This window comes from Astatotilapia calliptera, chromosome 11 (assembly GCF_900246225.1).
Source record: "Astatotilapia calliptera chromosome 11, fAstCal1.2, whole genome shotgun sequence".
In the NCBI taxonomy this organism is placed as follows: domain Eukaryota; kingdom Metazoa; phylum Chordata; class Actinopteri; order Cichliformes; family Cichlidae; genus Astatotilapia; species Astatotilapia calliptera.
The window spans coordinates 29,635,022-29,659,089 of record NC_039312.1 but is presented as its reverse complement, the minus strand read 5'-3'; the positions used below and the strand labels follow the sequence as shown (position 1 = coordinate 29,659,089).

General features: G+C 38.5%; 1 protein-coding gene across 2 annotated transcripts; it reads right to left on the bottom strand.

Moving 5' to 3' along the window:
* Nucleotides 1-2,323: 2,323 nt before the first annotated feature.
* Nucleotides 2,324-17,955, bottom strand: tmod4 (tropomodulin 4 (muscle)). 2 transcript variants are annotated; one of them, XM_026183615.1, is made up of 10 exons: nt 17,932-17,955; nt 10,445-10,621; nt 9,581-9,737; nt 8,938-9,057; nt 4,855-4,947; nt 4,570-4,700; nt 4,196-4,303; nt 3,575-3,718; nt 2,716-2,860; nt 2,324-2,591 (listed from the first exon to the last, which is right to left on the bottom strand). In XM_026183615.1, the coding sequence occupies exons 2-10, from the start codon at nt 10,544-10,546 to the stop codon at nt 2,569-2,571; spliced, it is 1,023 nt and encodes a 340-aa protein (XP_026039400.1). In that variant the 5' UTR covers nt 10,547-10,621; nt 17,932-17,955; the 3' UTR covers nt 2,324-2,568. The 2 variants fall into 2 exon arrangements, with proteins under 2 accessions (XP_026039400.1, XP_026039399.1); XM_026183614.1 differs by lacking the exon at nt 17,932-17,955 and adding an exon at nt 16,702-16,788.
* Nucleotides 17,956-24,068: the final 6,113 nt, after the last annotated feature.

Below are 24,068 nucleotides of genomic sequence, written 5' to 3'. Positions count from 1 at the left end.
AACATCAGGGTCAGTGGAAGGGGGCAAAGGGACTTAACATGGGTTAGTTTCTGATGACATGGCTAATATGTTTCAGAAGCTCACTCACTTCATTAGTTTGGAGTTAAGAGCGTCACCACGGTCTTAAAACGTCTTTGTAGGGATTTGGAAGTATGTTAGAGCGTTTTAAGACAAATTCAAATCTGATATTTCAGTATTACTGTTTACGAAACAGTAGAAGCATAAATACAATGTGGTGAATACATTTGTGACAGGGTTACAGTCCAAAAATACATCCGTGTTTTACTGGAAACTAAGAAGTGGAAGAGAAACTCTCAGAATAGATGTGGTAAGGCAACACTGACTTGAAAGTTTTACACAAAGCCAAATGTCAGTGAAGCTTGCAGTTTTAAAATGTGACCTTTGAGAAATCTAAAAAGCATATGTGGTCTTGTCAAACTTGACATTAGGTGAGAAGTCTTTCAAGAAATGGATTAATGAAACGAGAGGTGGAAGGCAGGGATGCAAGCAATGCTGTGAAAATCCTGAGAGGTTAGCAGCTGTTTCTCCTCATAAATTTCTGTGGGTGCATTAGGGTGCAACCCTCTTAAAGTTAGTTCTTATATTTGGAACAAGGTAACTCAAGCTCAGTGGGCTAGGATCCGTTTCACATTTGCGTTGGGCCGGGTGGGATGTAAAAATAGCTCAGGTGCCTGGAGGAAGTCTAAAGATCAGAAGAAACTGTAAGCGATTAAAGGGCTGTGATTTATTAAATCAAGGGTTTTTTTTGAGGGGGGGGGGGGTTACCTAAAATGCTGAATGTGTTAGTTTTAGGAAATAATTTCATATAATATTTACCACAGAAAATGAGATTATGATTATAACAGTTCCGATTATGTATAGTGCTGTGAAAAACTATTTGCACCCCTTCTGATTTCTTAAATGTTTCAGATCATCAAGTAAATTTTAATATTAGACGAAGATAACCTGTAGAATGCAGTTTTTAAAAATCATTTCATTTATTAAGGGGAAAAGAGTTATCCAAACCTACTTGCCCCCTAAACCTTATAACTGGTTGTGCCACCCATGACGGCAAAAACTGCAACCAAGCTTTTGTAAGGAATTTTGAATTGAAGGGATGAAGAATTTTGGTCTGCTGTTCTTTGCAGAATAGTTTTCATGCAGTCACACTGGAGAGTTTTCCTGCATGAACCTGTTTAACGACTCAGTTTTGCCGCCTAAGTGGGCTTGATGCTTCAGGTCATGAAATGATGGCCGGACATTCTGATATTCTGATTCACGGTTCCATCGGTTACCGATCCTGAAGCACTAAAGTGCAAGCCCCAAACCATCACACTGCCACCACCAGGTTTGACTGTTGGTTTGCTGTTGTTTTTTATGAAATGCTGTTAGCTTTGTGCCAGATTTACCCCACTCAAGCCTTCCAGAAAGTTCAGCTTTGTCTCATCAGTCCCCCAACATTTTCACCAAAGTCTTGGAGATCATCAAGATGTTTTTTGGGGGGAAATATGAGATGAGCCTTTGTGTTCTTTTTGGTCAGCTGTGATTTCTCTCTTTGGAACTCTCCAATGGATACCATTTTTGCCCACTCTCTTTGTTATTGTTCAATCATAAGGGAGGCTTTTGGTTCTTTAGATGTTATGCTGGGTTCCTTCGTGACCTCCAGGATGAGTTCTTGATGTCCTCTTGGAGTCATTTTGGTAGGTTGGCAATTTCTGGTACGGTTCACCATTGTTCTAAGTTTGGTCCATTTGGGGATAATGGCTCTCACCGTGGTTCGTTGGAGTCCCAAAGCCTTCCCATATAGATGTCAAGGACTTTGTTTTTCTTCTGTTCTTGAGTCTAAATCTTTTAGCCGACTTCACTTTGTCAGTCAGGTTTTATTTAAGTAATTTCTTGATTCAGGTTTACAAGATGGCAATTATTTGATGGACACAATTTTGAAAAGAAAATGCTGTCACTTTTGTAAATAGCAGTTTATCCAGTATCAGTGGCTCAAATACAGATTACTCACAACCTGTAGATAGTCTGCTTAAATGTGCCAAAGTATGATTTTTTTTTTTCTTGGTGCATTTAAAACAATATTTGTTGAGTATAATATTTATGTGTGCAATAAGAATTAGAAACAATAAAATTAAACTTACCAAACAATTACAAAAAATAATCGAATATATATTTTTATTTAAAGTATTTACAGATTTTTTCCCCCCTCTCCCACATATGATATAGCACCACATTGAGTTAGTGAATGAAAATAGTTAACTATTTGTTTGGGTTGATGTTGGTGACGCATAAACTAAAAGCACAAAAAAGACACTTCAGGTTGTGCTTGTGATCTCTACATGCCTTTATGAGAAATTCAGCAACCTACAAAACTCTTGCTGCAGTAAATGAAATGAATGGTTGAACATGGATGTTAGACATGGTTTCCCCCAGGCACAGTGACCAGAATTAATTTGGAAGAATTCATTCAGCTCTGCTGCACCACAGTGAGCTGGCACAAGAGTCATCCGTTTTTGCAGGCTTCGAGGGGCTAATGGTTGCTCTTCTGCTCACTCCTTGTCGTGTTCATCTTAATCTTTGCTGACGAACTATGTAAAAGAGAGAAGATGCCGATTTCATATTCTGTTGCACAATCCAATAACACTTTAAATGATTCCTTGTATTATACATGAATATTTCAAGACTATCTGACCATGGATTCAGGTTTCTTACTCATGTCATTGTTTCGTGTGATGGCCATGGCGGCTCTGGCTCGGGGACCCTGCTGGGTGAAGTGGTAGCCAAATCTCAGGATACTGGAGTTGTTCTCCAACATGGAGGCAATCTCCATCTCAACTGAGTCTCCAAGTTTTTGTCGCTATATGATACATGAAAGGATAACACAATCAAGCACTGAGTCCTTTTTTCCATTGTGAATTAAATTTGAAAGCAGTAAGAAAAGCATGTCATTGGGTATGAGTATTAACTCAGTTATTTCATACTTGGACAATAAAAATTAGGATGTCTTGTTTTGGTTGCTGTGCATAAGTCTTTTTTTATATGTTACCATGAAAATGGGAAATGCATGCATTGATGGAAATGGCAAAGTCTGCACAGTTCTAATGAGCTTGAAAATTAATAGTTGGTGTTACCACCATTTTTCTTCTTTTAGGCAGACTTATAATTTTTTTTTAAATAGTCTTCAGGAACAGTTCTCCAGGCTTCTTGAAGGACATTTAAAGCTTCTCTGCCAAGACGATCCCACACTGCTTCAGTAATGTTCAGGTCCAGCCTCTGGGGAGGTCATTCCATGTTTCATTGTGTTTTTCAATTTAATTTCTTTCTTTTTTTTTTAGATTACACTGCACATCATGCTGAAATATGCCAAGTCTTCGGTTAATAGCTCTTTTGGAATCACTTTGTTGGTACAAAATTACAATTTAATGTCTGTAAAACTGTAGATGTTGGCATTGTTTTGCACACAAATGGTACGTTTGTGTGCCAGGCTTAAATTATTCTACAGGTGAGTATCAAAGTGGCTTGCAAATTATCAGCTGTAGATGCACAGCATGTCCAATAATTTGTTTCTAACCTGGTTGTCAATCTTGAGCTCCATCAGTGTGGCGTTATTAGCCATTGCTTTGATGATCGCCATCATGCCGTCTGCAGTGATGAAGTTAGACTCGATGTTAAGACTCTGTAAGCTGGTGTTCTCCTGCAGCATCTCAGCGCATGCCTAGAAACACAGACAGAAACGCACATTGAAACTATATTTTTCTTCCACATTTTAAAAGCTCTTAAGGACTTAAAAATATTTTTTATAGTCAGGTGGCAGACACATTCGGATATAAACTATAGTTTACCACAGTGCATCTGAAGAGCAGGTGACAAAGAAAAGGAGATCTTTATAGAATCTGAAGGAAAACTTCAGTCATTGCAATTAATCTCTTTTTATGTGAAACAATATTACACAGTAGAGGTACAACAGTACCTTAAGTTGATATTTTACACTACAAATAAATATCCTCTAATACCCTCAATCAAGAGTCATTCAGTAAACAAACAGATCTGTAGCTAGAACGAGATATAAACTGTAAGACATTTCTAAGATTTTTATATCAAAGAAATAAATACCATAAAAATTGATTTAAACTTTGAGGAAATTTGCTGTCATTGGCAAGCAGTTGATAATTACAGTGGGTAATTTACTCACATATGCCACAGGGTCGTTGCTTCGGGTTGCAGCGATGCTCAGAAACTCCACGTGAGAGTTTCCTTTCATCGCTTCAAAGATCTCTTTTAGTGTTGGGATGGGAATGTCCTGCAAGGAAAATACGGAGATGTTCAGTTCGCAAACAAGGAATACTTGATAAGCTTGCAGATCCGGGTTTTGCAGCCAAGGATCAGTATAGCATATGACATGAGCTGGTTCACTGAAACGATTGTGTAATATTTGTTGTCATATGGGAAATTAATCTTGTTTGGGCGTTTAAGGACTCTGAGTCCAGCTTCAAGCTCCCTTTGACAAACTTTTTTTTTTTATCTGTGCATAATTTTTTCATAATTGTGACGTTCCAATGAGCTGACCTTGATGTTGTTAAGGTTGACTTCAGTCAGACTGCTATCATTGTTGTGAATTCTCTCCAGGGTTTCCTCCACATTGGTGGGGTTTGGAGGTTCTTCAGGGAAGACCTTGAAAGGATCTGGTTTCACAACGCCTGAAGGAGATAAATGATCACAACTTTGGCTACAGTGTAAACGGTACACAATAAAACATACAGTACTGTCACATGTCTGTCTGCATTTCATTTTAACGTCTGTCTGTGTGAGTATAAGCAATAGCTCATAAATGTCTTTGGCTTTCAGACATACTGTTGATGCCCTCGGTGTTGGCGATGGTGCCTGTGGTGCCCAGAGCATCGTAGTACTGCTTGTTACTCATCAGCGTGTACATTCCAAGGATAGCTGTAAATACAGGAAAACAATCACCATGAATACATTCAGATAAAAATATCTATACTATTTGAATAAAATCAGAGAGTTGTGCCCCTGTTATACTTATTTTTTTTAGCTAGTTTTAATGGTGTGTCCTGTGTCCCTGTACTGATATACCAAAGGCAAGTTTGTTAATATTGCTTTGCTAGGAAAAAATGTTTCTGTGGCGAGGACAAAACCTAAAGTGCCACAGTTAGTTTTTCCTTTTCCTTCATCTCCTGTGTGTGTCTATGCGTGTGTGCACAGGTGTTTGATGAGATAAGGAAACTGTTGTCTGAGTTCAGTGGGGACTTCTAATCTTACACTTTCGAGGGGCCCCCAAGGAAGTAAAGATACCTTGCACAATACACAACTTTCAGGGTCAAGCTGCGGGCCTCTAGAATTCTTAGTGTTATTATAGCTGACATTGAGACAGTGTTAATTTGTGACAACACAAAGTTAAAAGAAGAAAAGACTCTGTTTAGGGGCACCTAAAGTATTTGTCAGGTCAAACTAATCCTAAAAATACATCAATAGCAAGTATTTAGAAAAGGTGAAGGAAGTACTGCTTTTCTTAAGTAACACTAACTATATCTTTGCATCATTCCTGTTGCATTAAGTTGAAGTTATAGTTCAGTGTTCACTGGCTTTTTTGTTTTCCTGTTTTTAGGTTTGTTATGGAGGTTGCCAGTGGTCACAATCAGCAATACGCTGACCCATGTCTGTCAGCTGTTTGATGTGGTAGTGCAGGACGGGCGTATCGCATTTAGATTTTCTTAAACAGCTGACACCTCAGCAAAACAAAAACAATAACACTGCAGGACAATAAAACCAAGACATTCACGTGATGCACAATAATTGTGTTCAGCGTTAGATGTTAAAAATAATTATTTATACCTTTTTTGTTTTACAGTAACTGCTAACATATGCTAAAATTGTGATGTAAAAAGATATTCTCCTGCTTTTACATGTTATACCTCTAAGCTTAACTGTATAGCAATATGAGCTGATCATAAATGCTATAAAGACCATTTCAAAATACAAAGTATACCTGTCATATTAGAGTAGTAATGTCAAAGTAGCATTTACTGCTGAAATGTAGCAAAGAGGAACCCAAACTGGAAATAATAAAATATTAAATAAGAACCTCACAATCTGCATATTAGTGCAGGAGTTAGTATTGTGTTATTTTATTGTGTTTAATATGCACTGTAATATTATAGTATCATAATATTCACGGTAGTTTTAGTAGTTTGAAGATTAGGTGACAATATACTGTGATAATTTTTTTCCCAATTTCTGCAGTTTATCATTGGATAAAATTACTGTTGTCTTCATTATTATATTCATGTGAACTAGAAAAAAAATAGAACTCACGCAAAAAAATAGAACTTACACTTATATAAAATATTTACTAATGAATACCTTCTACAGCTGTTGAATCGGGGCTTCTTTTTCTATTGCTGTTACTCTTTACAACCAGGAGGAGGCAGACTTCAAGTTGTTTTGTGTTTTTTTTTGCTCTTGTCGAAACCTGCCAGGTCCAAAGTCTCTGACAAACCAACTGCTGTGACAGCAACACCTCCCTGCATAGCACCTTCCCACCAACCTCCTCATTCAACGTCGGAGTATTTCTAACCATGGGAAGGTCCTTGTGTGTGTGTGTGTGTGTGTGTGTGTGTGTGTGTGTGTGTGTGTGTGTGTGTGTGTGTGTGTGTGTGTGTGTGTGTGTGTGTGGCGGTTAAGGGGAGTATTTGCCATGGACACCCATGCCATCCTAAAGTGGCTAAATACACTAACAGCAACCTAAAAAAAAATTAATGCTGGAATTCTTTTAAATAAACTGAGATAAATCTAAATAAATCAAGACAAGATCAATTTAAACCAATTCAAATAAACTGCTATTGTCTTATATAAATCAAAATCCTTAAGTGATTTGTTGGACATGCCAGCCAGGCTATTCACTCCCTTCAGTCTGTTTGCCAGAAAGCCCCAACAATAGACTGACAGAGGCTAACCGAGGTTTAATCCCCATCTGGACTCTATCCAAGCTTAAAACGGCGGTCTCTCTGTCAGACTCATGGTGCTGGACAAACATGTTCCCCTACTATGCCTTTCCGGATGCCTGCCTGCCTGTTTGGCACATCAGGGGAGTCTAACCGCCTGTTCAGGGTTTCACACTCAATAAAGCATGTTTTATGCTTCAGTTTGACTTTGCCTAAAATACCATCCGGCATTTAGGATTAATGGTGTGTAGAGGATTTTAGAAAATCTAAGGTTTTCCGTTTTCATTTTTTCTGCATTTGTAAAATAGCTCCCCCAAATAGGTCTTGTCCAATTACTGATGAGCAACGTAACTCACTGAGGAAGGCTGTAAGGGTTTTGATTTCTCTCTAACATTTAAGAAACCCAGAAAGGGCATTGCACAGGATACTGTTAACTTTGACAAAGCTGCAGTTGTCATACTGTCACTACATTTTCTTTAGTTTGGCTGTTTACCATTACTACTAACCTAAGATGCATTAGTACATTAAAAAATGTCAAAATCACCTCTTAAATTATTTTATTATTCAAGAACAAAGCAATCCAACAAGTGTGAACTTTTTTTTTAATTTCAAGTTTCTGGAAACATGGAAAACTGAGGCTTTATCTGCAAACACAGTATGTTTTAAACAGATACAATATCTTTGCCTCCACCATCCCCATGTCCACTCCACCCTTCCTTCGGTGGCCTGGAGCCAGACCTATTTATTTTTGTGTTGCTGAGCGTGGGGAATTGGACCCCGTCACATGTTTGGCCATGTCATTAACCGAGCTGTCTCAGTGTTGAGGGAAACAATATAAAGCTAGCAGTAGAAAGAGAATGGATCTGTATAATAGAACTATGTGGGTCAAAGCCGCTGTGATGAAAACACTGAGGTCACAGTATGCTGTGCATGTCATTGTTGGTTAATAAGCACCGACTGATGGGAAATTGCATGAGGACAAACAGATGACATCACACATAAAAAAGATGTAATTACAGACATTTTTACATGTCATAGGTGAGTCGGGGTCTTGGTGTTATGAATGCCGGCTCATTAGTACGGCTTACTGGGACAGAACCGTTGCTAATATTCGCATTTAACACTTTATTTTACCCATTTCATCCCTCACAAAAGTACAAGAGGGCAATGGCTCTGGTTTCAAAAAGATGTTTGGTTATGTAGAAGTCTATGAGAAAATGACCCTCCAGCTCCTTTGCCTGTGATCTCAGTAAACATTTCCCTAACAAGTTTACGGTCTCGGTCTCTAGTTCCAAATCTTATCAAATAAAAACAATGTTCATTTTATAAATTAATGGTCCTCATTACAGTTGGAATGAATGATAAAGCAACGTATGCTTTACTTCACAAGTTGCTGAGCATGCACTGTTCCTTGATTTCTCAGTCAGATCTGTTCACTGGAAACGATGAGCAGATCTGACTGAGAAATCTGTCTCCTATTGTATGTATGTGATTCATGAAGGCAACACTGGTTCCCCTCATTACAGTATTAGGGAGAGAACAAACTAAAGGACTATTCCTTAAATATGAGATTGCTGTTATGTTTTGTCTTTTGTGCATCCTGGGATAAACTGCCACCCTGTCCAGTATGCACCCAACCTCTCCAACTTCCCTGCAAGCCTCCACTGGATAAGGGGATGGATGGATGGATGGAAACATAGTTGTTTTTTTTCTAAGAACTTGTGGTCAGAGTAGTAGTTGCAGTTCCCTTTTACCTGTGATTACCTGTAGGATCGTTAGATGTTTAGCTCCTGAAATACAGACTAAATATAGATTTTGGAATTATCTGCAGCCTGATAAAGCCTGTCATAAAAGCGCCCTGTTTACTAAGTTGCACTTGTAAAAAACCAATGTGTATATAGTATATATACTACATAAGTATAGTGCTGCCAAACAATTAGTAGTAATAGTAAACAGTAGCAATAGTAAATCTTACCTGCAATATCGCACATCTCTGCATCAGTGGCATTTTTCAAGGCCTCCTCTAGCTCTGGTTCCAGGATCACCTGCTCATGCAGGGGGATCTCTGGTGCTTTCTTGGCCACAAAAGGCTTTCCTAGATACAGAAAGAAAAAGATGATAAATAAGAAGACAAAGGCAGGCAAAAGGGTAGCAAAGGCCAAAAAAGGTAGTTAAAAAAAACTACAAAATATCTGATGTTTGTTTATATATATATTTCTTAATGAAGTTATCTATCTAATAATTTCACTTCTCATGAAAGCTTTATTTGTATGATTTTTCCCAAAACATATCACAAATGGAGCTTTAATAAACTCAGGTTTCACTTAATCCTACACGGTGCTTTCTCAGCTCTTTTTTGTGCTCATTTATCTTCACAATTTCAGTGGTGAATCCCAAGAACATCTGCTTTTCGCATCACTAGTTTCCATTTATTGCAAATTCCATTGTTGATATTAGTGACTAACTATTCCCAATTGAAAGGGGAGATATTGAAAGTGCTTAGATAGATTTTTACTGTATGTTCAAACTTTAGCCTGAAAACAAAATTAAATGACTTGCTGCATATTATGTAACAGGACACCTACATAAATCCTCAGACAAAGAATCTGCTTTCCCACCTTTCTTTTCACCGGTGAAGGGCACCAGGTCCTCCCTGTCCTCGTGCTCCATGGCCTGCTTCTCCAGGTGCTTCATCAGGGCGTCACGGTCAAATGGCCCCGTCGGGGTCTTCTTTGTCTGATCTCGTTGCCGAAAGCCAGCCGGCAGCATGGCATTCTGGGAGAACATCGGATCATATTATGTTGATGGGAAAATAAGACTAAATTAGTAGAAAGTTTTAGGTATATCAAATGATCTGAACAGAGAAGCAGCAGAATTTATTACCCAAAAGATAGCTGAGAAGGTTCCTTGTTGTCTTCCTTCCTTGTTATCTTACTTTCCTTCTAAGAATTATATAAAACGTCTAGACTCACTCTTCTTGCAGGTAATGTTCTACCCTGCACTGAAAGTGCATCAAATGAACATTTTCTGCAAATGGATGCTATTTTTTTTTTTTTTTTTACATCTAATGTGAAAAGTGAGAGACCCATTAAAAAAATTTTCTTTTATGAAAGAAGTCACTAAAATGAAATGTAATTTGTAACCCATGCACTTTCTGCATTGTAGAACCATGTTATTTTATCTTTATAATTGGGTAATGTTTGATATGGCAACACTACAGTTTACTGACTGAGAGGTATGCTTTAAAACGTCATCATTTGCTTTTACTCTCCTACTAGTAAAAAATTTACAAGTAACAAAGGGTACAAAAAATGTAGTTCTTGCTTTAGATGTCACATACTTCCCACATGTCTGATGGTTAACAAGCTACTCCTGATGTCGGGTAGATTTTCGGCACAAAGGTAAGACTTGTGAATGTCAGGAACCAGCTATTAAAGCCCCATGACACTGGAAAAGCAGGTTTTAGGTCAAATCATCCATACCTCAGGGTCCATCTCCTGCAGCTCATACTCCAGCTGATCCAGCTCCGCGGCACTAAGGCCTTTGAGGATGGCATCCTCATCAATGTCCCTGGGGTCTGACATGGTTCCTGAGGCTGTGAATCACATATACACACACACACTCATACACACTGCTGCGCACCCCTGGGTAAGAGGGCACTGCCAGTAAAAAAGGGGGGAAAAGAAGAGAGGACAATCAATCTTTATACTCTTTTATCTAAAATCTTTTTTCTGTCATACCTTGGTTTCTTTTACTGTGTCCTATTTCCAACCCTCTTTTACTTATCTTGTGCTGTCACTTATTATGTTAGAAACTCTTACAATAATATCAGTTTCATTGTAAAAAGCTTAGCTTTGACTGTTAATCATGCAAGACAAAGGAGTGACTGAGTACTGTTTTAGCATTACTATAGCCTACATTAAACATGTTGCAGTGTAAACACAGGCTTTTGAAATCCTCAGCCAGATGCTAACAGAGGATGTTACAGCTCATGGTCAGAAAGCTTAATCCGCAGATCTACTGACTATATAAGTAAATGATAAACCACCCAGCTCTTATTTTATCTGGGATCCTCTTGGAAACCTGTCAAGGACCACAAGGGGTCCCCTTCTTTGTATTTTGTCAACCACTGTCCTTGGCAAGTAGCATCATGATCTCCTATCAGCTGCCCTATCCAGAGTGCTTCAATAATGCTATTATGATAATAATAGATGCGCTTCCAATAATACATCTGCAATACTCAGGAAAGCAGTGTCTGTGGAAATATGCTACAGCAGCCCCCAGATCACATTCTTGCATAGTCTTTATTTTCACCTTAAAGCAAACTGCAGCAGAAGAGCCCACTGATGCTTTGCAGTTTTAACAGAAGAGAGTCAGTGACACGAAGAAGTGTAAGCAACGAAAGACTGAGAGCGAGAATGAGGTCTTTGTAACTTTAAACCCTCAGCTTACCACACAGTGACTAAGAATAGTCAAATGGAGAGAAGAGAGGAGTGGAAAGTGCAATCCCTTATTTATCATTGACAGACACTCGCTGATACAGTTGTGGACCCACCCGAAACATATCTGCACCCAGGGATGAAAACTCAGTGACACAGTTATGCTTTTGACACATTAAAACGTTGCAGTTAATTCACACCAGCCTCAAATAACAAAGAGTGTGGTCTACATACAACACCACAGGGCTCCCCAAACATGAAAATACCACAGTGACAGAACATGTATACATCTGGGTCAAAGTATGAGTAATGCAGCTATCAGGTTAAAGGGCCAGTGTTTTCATTTTTACTCCAAATTTTTTCCCAACTTGGTAACAGAGCGAAAACCATTGCAGATCAGGTCATACAATATTGTATCTTGCAGGCAGTCTGCTAGCGTGATGTCAGAAACCACTCACATCTATAACTCCGAGTGTTTTATAGCAGGCAGTTCTTTTGCATGACAACATAATCACGTGCTCAAGGATGGATTAGGACAGCATAATTCAGAGTAACTTTCCACTATCCAAAGTGATCTGAAAAGTGTACTTTTCCAGCACTCAAATAACTCTATTGTGGTTGCGGGGTTTTGTGTTTCAGGGAGCCCTTGCTCTTTATTTTCATTTATACTGAAACAAAGTTTGTCGAAACACATTCAAGATGGTCCAAATTAGTGACTGCATATGTGCAGCAGATGTCAAGTTTCTCATTTCCATTTTTAAATGAATTGAAAATAAAAGCTGTGTATCAAGATATAAATTATTTATAACAATGGTTTACAACATACAAATGAGCCACATCCCCTTTTAGGATTTTCACTTGTTTTCTTGATCATTGTTTTTTCAAAACAAAAGCACAAACACATGAAAAAGCTGAAACATTTAACACACAAAATTTCTGATATGAAAAGTTGAATAAGGACATCGGCCTGAGGTGGAAAGGCACACCTTGTGTTTGTTTGTAAGGCCCTGTGAGTTTGTTGTGTCACCAGAGTTTCTCTAGAAAATCAGTAAAAAATAATGTCGTGATACAACACAACCAAATGAGTTGGTTTCCCTGACGACGCCATGGGAACTTGGTTACCATGGAAATAGAACTGAACTGCACTGTTCTGCATTATTCCAGAAGCTCTAAATAACTTTGCGATTAATGGGCATTCTATTCTATTCTATTCTATTCTAATCTGTTCTATTCCATTCTATTCTATTCTGTTCTGTTCTGTTCTGTTCTGTTCTATTCTATTCTATTCTATTCTATTCTATTCTGTTCTATTCCATTCTATTCTATTCTATTCTATTCTATTCTATTCTGTTCTGTTCTATTCTATTCTATTCTTCATAAAACGTCTGAGACTGAAAGCTTGTTTGTGTTCTTAGAGTCACCGATCAGGTTACATTTTATTAGAAAGGGCAGACAGACACACACAAACACACAAATACGCATACACATACAGGACAAAACAATGACATACATCAATTTCACAGACCTAACCTAACCAAAAGCCATGTTTCTACCCATAAAATTTCAAATCTTTATTGTGGGGATTTCTTTTCATGCCCACAGTAAAGTCTAGTCCCCACACATAATGTGACTGTGTAATACTGAGTACTGTGTATACACATATGTGTGAAAACTCTGAATTCAGAGTTTTTTAAACAAAATATAGGCCATTAAATTATATTGTACCCCACAAAATAACATGTACTAAAGTATATCTTTATTTTCATCAACACTGCGTGCCTCTAATGTGCAAAGCCAGGGACGCAAACACTGGATCGCATAAACCAGTGTTGAGGAAGATAGAGGAGATTTAAAAGATGCAGCTTACAGGTCAAGGTGAGGCATCAATCTACTTAGACTCACTTTTTACCACGGATGAAAGGTTTTACCAGTCTCTTGACAGTAAAGCTCCCCCAGCTCTTTAAAGTAGACTCATAGCTATAAAAAAAACCCCACTAAATATCAGTCAGCTACAGAGTCATTCATCTTTTGCTGGACCATCATGTCACAGATGCAGACAAAAATGCTTTAATGTGACTTCAGATCAATAAAAGTCATTACAGTGAACTCCTTTTTTAAAATGCCTTTTTTTTCACAGAACACTATCTGGTAATCTGTCAAATCAAATCAATAAATTGGTAAATTTAAAGATGCATTGTGGGGCTTTTTTCTATGATCAAAAGAAAACTAATGATGTAATCTGCAATGCCTGATAAATGTCATTTTTTACCTATTCATATATATTTATGTTAGTCTGACTCATGCATTTGAAGCAGACAGTGTAATAAATCCAAAACATTGTGACATGAAAAAAAATGAGGCTAACTAGATCATTCATTTTTCCCTTTTTTTAAAGTGGTTTCTGGCCAAACTCAGCTCATGTGATTTGCCTGCTGTCAAGCCTTTGAGCCTTACTTATTGATGAGCTAAATACATGGCTGTTCTGACCAGCTGAGAGTGAGGGCTCAGACAACTGGATACCAACAGCCTGCCAGCGCCGAAGAACATATTTTCTTAACTTATAGAGGCTTGAAGGGTCACATAATCACAAAGGGAAGATAGATTAGGGGGAAAATGACAAATCAGAAAGCTAACCTTCAAAGTATCAAAAGGCAAAACTACCACTGAGACATGAAAACTACAAAACAGAGTCAAAACTTTACAATTTTGAGGGAATTGCTTGCTGTCAGCTTTGGTAGACTATAGAAAATAGCACTCTGGTAAACTAACAGTCTGATCAAATGATGTGTTTTGACACATTCCAGGAAGCCCCTGTCCACATTGGAAACAGATGGTGTATTTGTGCATGTGCATCTGTCTCCAGCAGTCCCAGCAGGGTTTCTGCATGATAGAAAGCAAAGTGGGTGTGGAGCAGTGCAACGACCGTCACCTGCCGCTGCCAGCTGGCTCTGGACCGTTCTTTTTCCAGTTAAAATCTCAACCACGTCCTGCACCTGCAGCTGCTCTAGTTATAGGAGTCGTGATCTCAGCTAAGCCTGGCTATAAATGTACAGCTACATGTTATTGATGTTTCATTGAAATACAGTTTTGTTTTTAACCTTTAGTGAGATCACAAAAGTCCAATGGGTCATATTTTTTCTGTTTTGATCTGAAAAAGTTTTTTTTTTTTTCAAATTCAGATAAATTTGATTCTTTGTTTCAGATAAGACTGTGTCATTTTACGTAAACCTTAAACCGTCTCTTGAGATAAGTACTGCTTTTGTAAGCAGCATTCAATCCAGGTCCCTTTTAACCCATTGCTTTGACTCATTTGTATAAACTGTTTTGCATCAAGTAATTCTACCTCCTAAAAATTAAAACTAGAAACTAAATGTTATTTTAGCTGTAAATCAAAGACTGTCGCTATTGACGTATCCCCCACTCTCCTTTGATTAGATCACACCTATGCAGGCCAACTTCATATAACTTGCTCAAAGGGAGCAAAAGTCCAGTCAGTCAGAATAACTGAGCTCACAGGGCAAATTTCAGCTAAGACTGATAAGCACACGGAGTTTTCCTCAACAGGAACAGACGCCTGGTCTCCACTCCCCTTGATGACTGCACCTATTAAACCAGTGTTAAGCCAGTGTTACAGTTTCTGCATCTACAACTATGCCCACTTGGGTCCAAGTGACATAAATTTGTTTTGATCACACAAACTTGTTTTAGCAGACACTACACTACACTGTGCACTGCTCAGGCACAATGTAGTGTCTCCAGGCATATGCCAAGAAGGCCTGAAAAAAGTGGAATAAGAACAACTGCTCATCCATGGTGTCTGCAGCTGTCAGTGTGTGTGTCTGCAACAGTTAAAATCCTGCCCTTACAAACCTTCCATCTCAAGCCATCTATTGAGTTTCTACAAGCATTTTCACAACTATGTTGTCTACAGCAGCTCCAGTATTGAGAGATTTCAATGCTTGAACTTCTGTGAAGTTATTTGAAGAAAAAAATGGGTGCAGCTTCATTTTGGAGCAACGATTGTTAGAGGTCTGAAGGATAGAAGCACTTATTGTGAATGCATTAAAACCATGACTCACTATAAGGTAACTTTTATCATCGTATAACTTTTATCATATTTAATTTAAATGCAAGGAGTTCTAATGAATACATGTCAAAGTACTGCATTTAAGCAGGCAGCAGGGATGAGTTACTTTTACTTGTGCATTTTACAAGTAAAAGACCATTACAAGCGTCTAGATTTCATAGTGACAAAGGTTACGCACTCATAAATGCTCCAAGATGATTTACACTCTGCTTCTGTGTCAGTGCATTATCTTTCCTGGAACATAAATAAACTTTAAAGGGATTCCAAATACTGTACTGCACTGTTTCCCTTGCTCTTTTGGTAGATCCAATTTTCTGTAACGTTAGCAGAAAAAGTTTTTTTTTCTTTTTGCTCGTGAGCAGGCTAAGGCCTCGTTCTGCCACCGAGAGCTCAGAAGATTTGTCACCAACAGCGAGCCATCTTCTCCACGTCTTACCGACCAAGTGTAACATTCCAAATCACCCTTCAGCTTAATTTTAGCTTCACAAGTCAGCTACTTACAGCTGTGTGAATCCTCCCCAGCTTGGGTTGCTCCGTGAGACCAAGTCAGAGCACCATTTTGAGCACCCTAAGAACCACTTTGCTGGGGGGTTCCATTGAAGAAATTCATTTTTAAGACATACTGTGGCTTTCACTAACATTGTACCTGAGCCAAAAAACCCAAAAGGTCCCATCTACATAAAATGAAAGGTCCCTGCTTTTAATATAATTACACCATTCAATCCCAAAAAGACAATCTGACCTGGTGATAATAGTAAAACATCAGGCACTAATGGATGTTAAATGGAGAGGACGAGCAGGCCACGTGTAAACTTTAGCCTTTTCTGGTTTCCAAACTTTGCAGACTCCTGAGACAACATCTCCAAATCCCCGGTGACAAATTACTTACACAGTGATGGGCAGCCTACAAATACCATACTGATAGATTCATTTAAGTGAATGTCTTTTAGATGCTATATCTGGGAGAAAAACCCCCAAAAAACTAATTTCTGATTTATAGTTAAATCAACCACAAAAGCACAGAACTTTACAGAAACACCATATTTTTGGACAATACCATTTGTCTAGCACCTTTCTCCTATTTTACAAACACCTCATAGTGACACAACAGAGTGTGGATGAAGGAAAGCCCCACAAAGAGGCAAAGAGATGCCATTAAAACATGCCAGTAAAAACTCACTGAAACAGACACAGAGAGCAGCCTCACACCTACCTTCACAGAAGTGCAGTGCTGAAGCCCCTGGGCAAGGCAGAGCCTGCTGTCAGAGAAACTTGTTTCTCTTTTTTCCCTCCTCTCACTCTCTCGACCCCCTATTTCTCTCCCCACCCCCCACCCCTCTCTCCTGTGTGTCAAGCTTCAGGGCTGCTATGCTGAGACCGGCATACTGACAGCACTTTGAGAAGTCAGCATTTTATTATTTTGGCTGTGTGACGGAGATGGTAGAGAGTCGTGTAGAAAGGGGGGCGAGAGAGAGAAAGAGAGAGACTGAAGTGGGGAATCAACCACATTCATCCTTCAATTAAAACTTAGCGGCGGGCAGAAGGAGGATGGCTGACATCTAGTGGTCAGAGCTGAGATGTACATCAAAACGGTAAAACTTCAAACCTTTTTTATTTCAGTAGGTGTTTTGGTTTTGTTTGATTATATTTTATTGTTTTTTACTTCATTTGGCAATTCATGTTCTTGAAGTTAAGTTTGCTTTTAATGAAATGTGGTATATAAATAAAACTGCCATTTCAATCAGAAATGAGATGACACACTCACATTAACAGCACCTTTATCACACTTTTGTCTGTTTTATCATTGCTTCATTGTAAATTTTTTGCTTTGATAAAGTGAAGAATTGTACTTCAGAAAGCATCATGTTGGCATCATTTGAGATCATTTTTTGTTTCAGCAATAGATGCTTCTCACATTTGTGCCATGAATTGGTTTTAGATGGTGTTGCTAACAAGTGGTAATGACGCTGAATGTGTTAGTGTTTTAGTGCAAACATTATATACATCATTTTATTTCTATTCATTTATTGCAATGACTTCAAATTGAACAAATAATAAAAGATTTGTACATAAGAAATGTTTTTAAAATAGTCAAAGTGTCACAAAATACACTTTTACACTACAATCAGATAGACCTTGAAAGTAGCAGGACCCTCTTTTGTCTACGGAAGTGCTTTAATTCTTCATAGCACAGATTCAACAGGTTGCTGTCTAAATCTATGACCTTGGTTCATATATACATATTGACATAATATAAAACATTTTTTCATGTTTTATTTTAATGTTTCACCAAATTCTGAATGTCACAGCAGAAATGTTCAGTTTTGTGTTCTTTATTAACAGGAGTGGTATCCTGTATTATTACTATTTATTATTATAATATATTGCTGCTGCAGTCCATTTGTTTTAAGGTACAGTTTGTGTGTTCAGATTTGCTCCTTACCTTAACTGTAACCAGTGGTTGTCTGAGTCACTGTTGAGCACTGTCCTGTTGACTTGAAGCAGTGTGGTCGTTCTCAGGTTGTCTTGACCATATCTACATGCATTGAGCTGTTTCCGTATGACTGTTTAGATTAACTGCATTTCCCAATAACTGTGTAACAGTGACCTTTGACTGCAGAATGGATTAAAGTGTTTTTTACTTTAGAATCAGTAGATGTGACGTATATATCTTTCGACCATTTAAGGGTTTTATCTTACACAGTTTTTGTTGTTGTTGTTGCTGTTGTTGTTGTTTTTATGTACAGCTAATATGTTCCATAAAAGCACAATGACTATGACGAGACTGTTGTTTGGTTACTTTTTAATCCAGTTTATGTTTTTTTTTCATTGTCTTGTCAATATGAAAAATGAATAATTATTGAAATAAAATGAAAATAATAATAATTCTTGGGACTGTCAAAAGAGTTTTTACTCCAGTGGCCCACAAATGTAATGCAACTTAAGAGAACAGCAGCCAATGTTCAGATTAAAGGGCTCCAGAAGGGCCTGCCTGGCGACACTGTCCCAGGCAGAGTAAATTGGACCCTTGATTTTTTACTAATAGGAGCTGCCAAATTTGCTCTTGGTCTGGCCTCTCACCCAGGATCAATTAGACTTGAGAGACCCTACCAGGGGTGAATTGCCCCCAACAACATACATTATATTGCCAAAAGTATTCACTGATCTAGCACCTTGGCATGCAAAATGCTTCCACAAACATTTGTGAAAGATTGAGTCACTCTCAGGAGCTCAGTGAATTCCAGTGTGGTACCATGATAGGATGCTTCCTGTCTAACAAATATAATCATAAAATGTCCTCACTACTAAATATTCCACAGTGAGCTGGTTTGTAACAAAGTATTATAACAAAATGGAAGTGATAAGGGAACAACGGAAAGTTCGCCATGAAATGGTATTACCATGTAAAATTACAGAGTGGGATCAGCAGATGCTCAAGTGAACTTTCTGAAGCATCTGTCACTACAGACCTCCAACTTCATGTGACCTTCAGATTAGCTCAAGAATAGAGTGTAGAAAGCTTCATGAAAAAAGGTTCCCATGGCTCAAAAGCTGCATCCTAGTCTTGTATCACCAATCAAAATGCAAAGTGTCAGATGCAGTGGTGTAAAACACGATGTCACTGGACTCTAAAGCAGTGGAGACACGTTCTCTAGAGTGATGAATCAGACTTTTCCATCTGGCAATCTGATAGACAAGTCTGGGTTTGTCGGTTGCAGGAGAGCGGTACTTGTCTGACTGCATTGTGCCAAGTGAAACATTTCGTGGAAGGGAGATTATAGTATGGAGTTGTTTGTCAGGAGTTAGACTGGGCCCCTTAGTGTCAGTGGAAGGAACCCCTAATGCCATTTCATACAAAGGCATTTTGAATAATTTCATGCTCCCAGCTTTGTGCGAACAGCTTGGGGATGGCTCCTTCCTCTTCCAACATGACTGCGCACCAGTGCACAAAGCAAGGTCCATAAAGACGTGGCTGAGGGAGTCTGGTGTGGAAGAACTTGACTGGTCAGCACAGAGTCCTGACCTCAACCTAGTAGAAAAGCTATGAGATGAATTAGAGCGGAGACTGCGAACCAGGCCTTTTCACCCAACATCAGTGTCTGACCTCACAAATGCACTTCTGGAAGAATGGTAAAAGAAAAAAAAAATCCCATAAACACACTTTGGCAATATAGCGTAGCTCCTCAGATCACTGGAACACACAAATCCCTGAAACACAACAAGGCTTGGAACTTTATAAAAGAATAGAATGGAGTAAACAATGGATTCAATTCCAGTTTCATTTCAATAGTATTAATATAGCACCAAATCAAAAGTTGCCTCAAGGTGCTTTATATTGTAAGGTAAAGACCCTCCAATAATACACAGAACACAGATAAAACACTGGCAATCATATAAACTCCGCTGAGCAACTGCTTTGGTCACAGTTGGAAAGAAAAACCTCCAGTAGAACCAGGCTCAGGGCAGCCATCTGACGAAACCTGTTGGGGTGAAGGGAGGAAGACAGGCTAAAGAGCCAGAGATTAATAATAATAATAAACAAATGTGTGGGAAAAAAGTGACATCATGGGAATCCCCAAAGCAGGGGGTGATACGGTAACAGTACTATGACGTAATTAAGATAACTAAGACCCGATTGCTGCACATCATAACATCATTATTTACAATAATGCTTTGGATTTGTCATTTATGTAAAAACAACATGATAAAAACTCTCCCCTGGAGGGGAAATCACCAAAACCACTGTGATCTCCCTGTTTTCCCTGAAAAAACAAAACAAAAAAACCCTTTGGGAATTCCATTAAAAGAAGCTCGTGGTTTCACTCCTTTACTATTTTTTTCTTAGTATTTTTGCTTTAATTTAGAGTCCATCATCTTACATCTGCAAGCTACAGATGTAAATTGTGCTCTTCACTGTAGATACATTTCACACCCCTTCTCTTTCACCACTAGATGGCATTGCAAATACAGCCCAGCACCTTTCGAGGGCTTGTGAAAAAGTCTTTAACACTTTTTTGTGTTTCTCTCTGTGATGCCTGCCAGGAGTCGGCTTTTGGTGTTTAGGCAATAGCCTGTAATATGTGTCGATATATGAGAACAAACACTGTTTTAAAAAATGTCACGCAAAGAGCAGTTGTGAAGATACATGACTTTGTTATAAAGTTCTGCATTATGGTCAAGTACTTTGCAAAGTCATGATGGTAACTTTTTTCTGCACATCCATGCAGAGTCATCCCTATGACCAATCTTTAGTCGTTATAAAAGGAGTAACTCCAAGTTCTCTGTATTCCAAAGATGTCAGAAATTCCAACTGACTGCATTGCGCTCGCTTTAAAGATACCAATCATAGCAACAACAAGCACAGCATTAACTCAGCATCATCTATGACTGCAAACAAAAAAACACCTGAGTTCTCAAACTGTTTGTGTTCTGTTTTTTACCTTCAGTGTCTGTTTGATCTCGTGGTGTGATCTATTGCACCTGCAGCCTGTGTAAGCAAATAAAATGTGCTTGTGTCAAAAGGGTAAATTCACTCAAAACACAAAACTAGATGGGCTCCAGGTTACACTTAAAATATTATCCCTGGTTATTATTCTGACATGCCCTTTCAGGTTGTCTTGGTGTATAGCACAGGTTTGGACTTAACTGCATCAACACCAAACCAACACCAGTGGATGTGTTGCACTGGTCTGCTGTCCCAAACCTGATACTGGGCTTTTCTTTTTCATCCCATCCTTTTTATAGGGACTACATTCTGCAAAGAAATAGTCCCTTTGACCTGCCAACAATCATGAATAGGGATTATCCACACTAACCACAACAAGGAATAACAAGAAGACATATTTTTGTGTTCCCCTGTTCCCCTTGTTGTTAGTATACAGTGTGCGTGTGTGTGTGTGTGTGTGTGTGTGTGTGTGTGTGTGTGTGTGTGTGTGTGTGTGTGTGTGTGTGTGTGTGTTTTACTTGGCTAAATACCAACCTGACCTGACTTATCGGTTTCGCATTAGATTTCCACTGAAGTCTGATGAAACACCACAACAACATTATCTTTAGCTTGTTGCAACATTTGACTGCAGTTCAATGATAAATGATCAAACATTAGCATTCACATTCACGTGGCGCTGAAAATGTTTTGAGCTTTATAGTCCATACACACAGTAGTAATCAACAATGTTTTACTGCTGCAGTATAATCAAAGTGTTATACGTTCTTCCCCCTCAAGGTCTGCTTCCTTCTTGTTGTCATTTTCAACTTGACACTTTTTTTTAAATGTTATGCGCTCTCTGGTTTATAGATGCCCCCTCGCCCACACAATCAAAACAACGCATCGCTTCTGAAAATTTCCTTCCAGATGTTTAGGTCAGTGGAATTCTTTCAAACAAAAGGTTTTTCTTCTGTGTGTGTGTCATACGTGTGGTGTGGGGGTGTTTCCAGTTAATGGCACTTGGTTGCAACCACAAGAAAAGAGGAAGTGCATACTAACTTAGAAAACTTTTTTTTTTTTTAAAGAAAGAAAGAAAGAAAAAAAGCCAGCCTGAACGAGATCCCCCGGAGATGGCCCAATCACATTTTGGCAGAAGTCAAAAATTTACCATCTGGGGTTTTACCAGGAAAAGTGAAATTAGGTGTGAGACGCTGGAATTTGACTGGGCTCTGAGTAACAGGAAGTGCAGCTCACGTGGATTAGCCAAATCAACCTTGGTGTTGTTTGTTCTTCCAAAATCAAACATGACTCATTTCGTGACACCTCAGTTCAAGTTTGTGTGAAATTTTGATATTACCCCGCTTTAAGGTTTATGCTCTCAGTTAATAATACTAAGCTTTACGTGTGCCAACAAATGCAGTGATGCTTGCTGCTACTTTGAGCTAAAAATGTTTCTATATTTTGGGAAATAAGCTTTTTATGCTTCTAAAATACTTTAACCTTGTCCTTTAAGTGAATGTGCGCCTTTTACTTCACAATAAATGACACGAGTGAGACACTTCTTCATGAATTATACATTTTACATAGACTTTTTGAAGCCTGCTATTGATACACTGTATTTGCATCCTGTCACTAAATCTGAATTTAATTTGAATTTTTCGGAGATGTGAAAGAGGCGGGGATTGCCCCGCGTTGACAGGAAGAGGCGGGGGCTCCCCCTTGACAGTCACTTTCAACAACAAAGGGGTTTTTTCTTTCATTTTTACTTTCTTCCTTCTTTCTGCCACAGCTCCCAACTCTTGCAAATATCCGTCGCTCTGTTATTTCCCTGTGTGTGCGCTCTGCTCTCAATCACACGTCTAAATGATTTCTTCTCATAGCCAACCGGGTAGTGGAAACAGGACGAGAACTACAGTATGCCTCGTTCCTCTTTTACTTAAAAGAGGATACGCGTACCTCAGATTCCTGCAAATACAGTGTTTTTCACCACTAGATGGCGTAATGACACGTGTGCAGTGAAACAAAGAGGCTCTTCTGTGTTGTCGCCCCGCCTCCAGTCTCTCTTGTGTGTGTGCTACGTGCAGAGCATGCTCACAAGAGCTGTTAAGGTACATTGGCTGTTGACAACAATGTTGCATGCTTTTCACGTAGGCAACGCCAAACTGCATGAGGATCTTCCAGAATATCTACTAAGACTGATTCAATCTCAGCCATACCAGACCTGCTGTTTTGTTGTGCAGAAAAAAAAATTGTTATGCAATAGTATCTGTGCATCTGCTTAAAAGCTACCTAAATAATGTAAAAGAGTTAATGGTTAAACTCTATTATAATATAAGTTGGAAAAAGATTAGATAAAGCATTGGGTGAGGCCGAGCACTGCACATGACTGAAAGGGACTCAGGATTGTATAGTAATTATGTGGAATGTGAAAGCCTAGCCCACACTGGGTTGTTTAACTTTAGTTTTCTTTTTGTCTTTAGCTCTTCTCAGCTTTTAAATGCTTTTCAAATGTACTTTTGGTTCTCTTCTTATTTCCAAAACATCCCATCTTCGCCTTCGTTATCCCTTTTACAGCAATATACAATATATACACAGTATAGGATCTATATGTAGACCTGTAGTCATCATGTTTGTACTGTTGCTGTTTGAGTTTCAGAGTAGACTATATCTACCAGCTTTATGATCAGTAATGTTCTGTATTGATCACTCTATTGTCTAATCTACAATAATCTACAAAGAGATTGTAGATTATTGCATCTCGTTACAAAATTTATTTATACATCAACTGTTGGGAACAAGTTGAAATTTCCGGAACTTCCAAATAAGGGCAAGGAAACTGATAAGGAAAACTGACCAGAGCCGGAAATGCCTCTTCTACAATAGCGTGAACTCGGGAAGTCTTTGAATAATTTGGTCCTTTTTTTTTCTTTTCTTTTTTTCACTTTGACTCAAGGCAAACATTTGCTGTTAGTGTTTTTTATATTGGCTTTTATCATTGTTCTTTTTAAAAGCAAAACAGGAACTTTCTGTCATGCATGACATGACTTTTACGAAAGTACACCATTAATAAATGTTACTCAGACTAGGCCATCTCTTAATATTTGGTATCCCAAGTGTCTGTTTTCCAAGAATCGTCATACAGTTGAGGAGCTGTT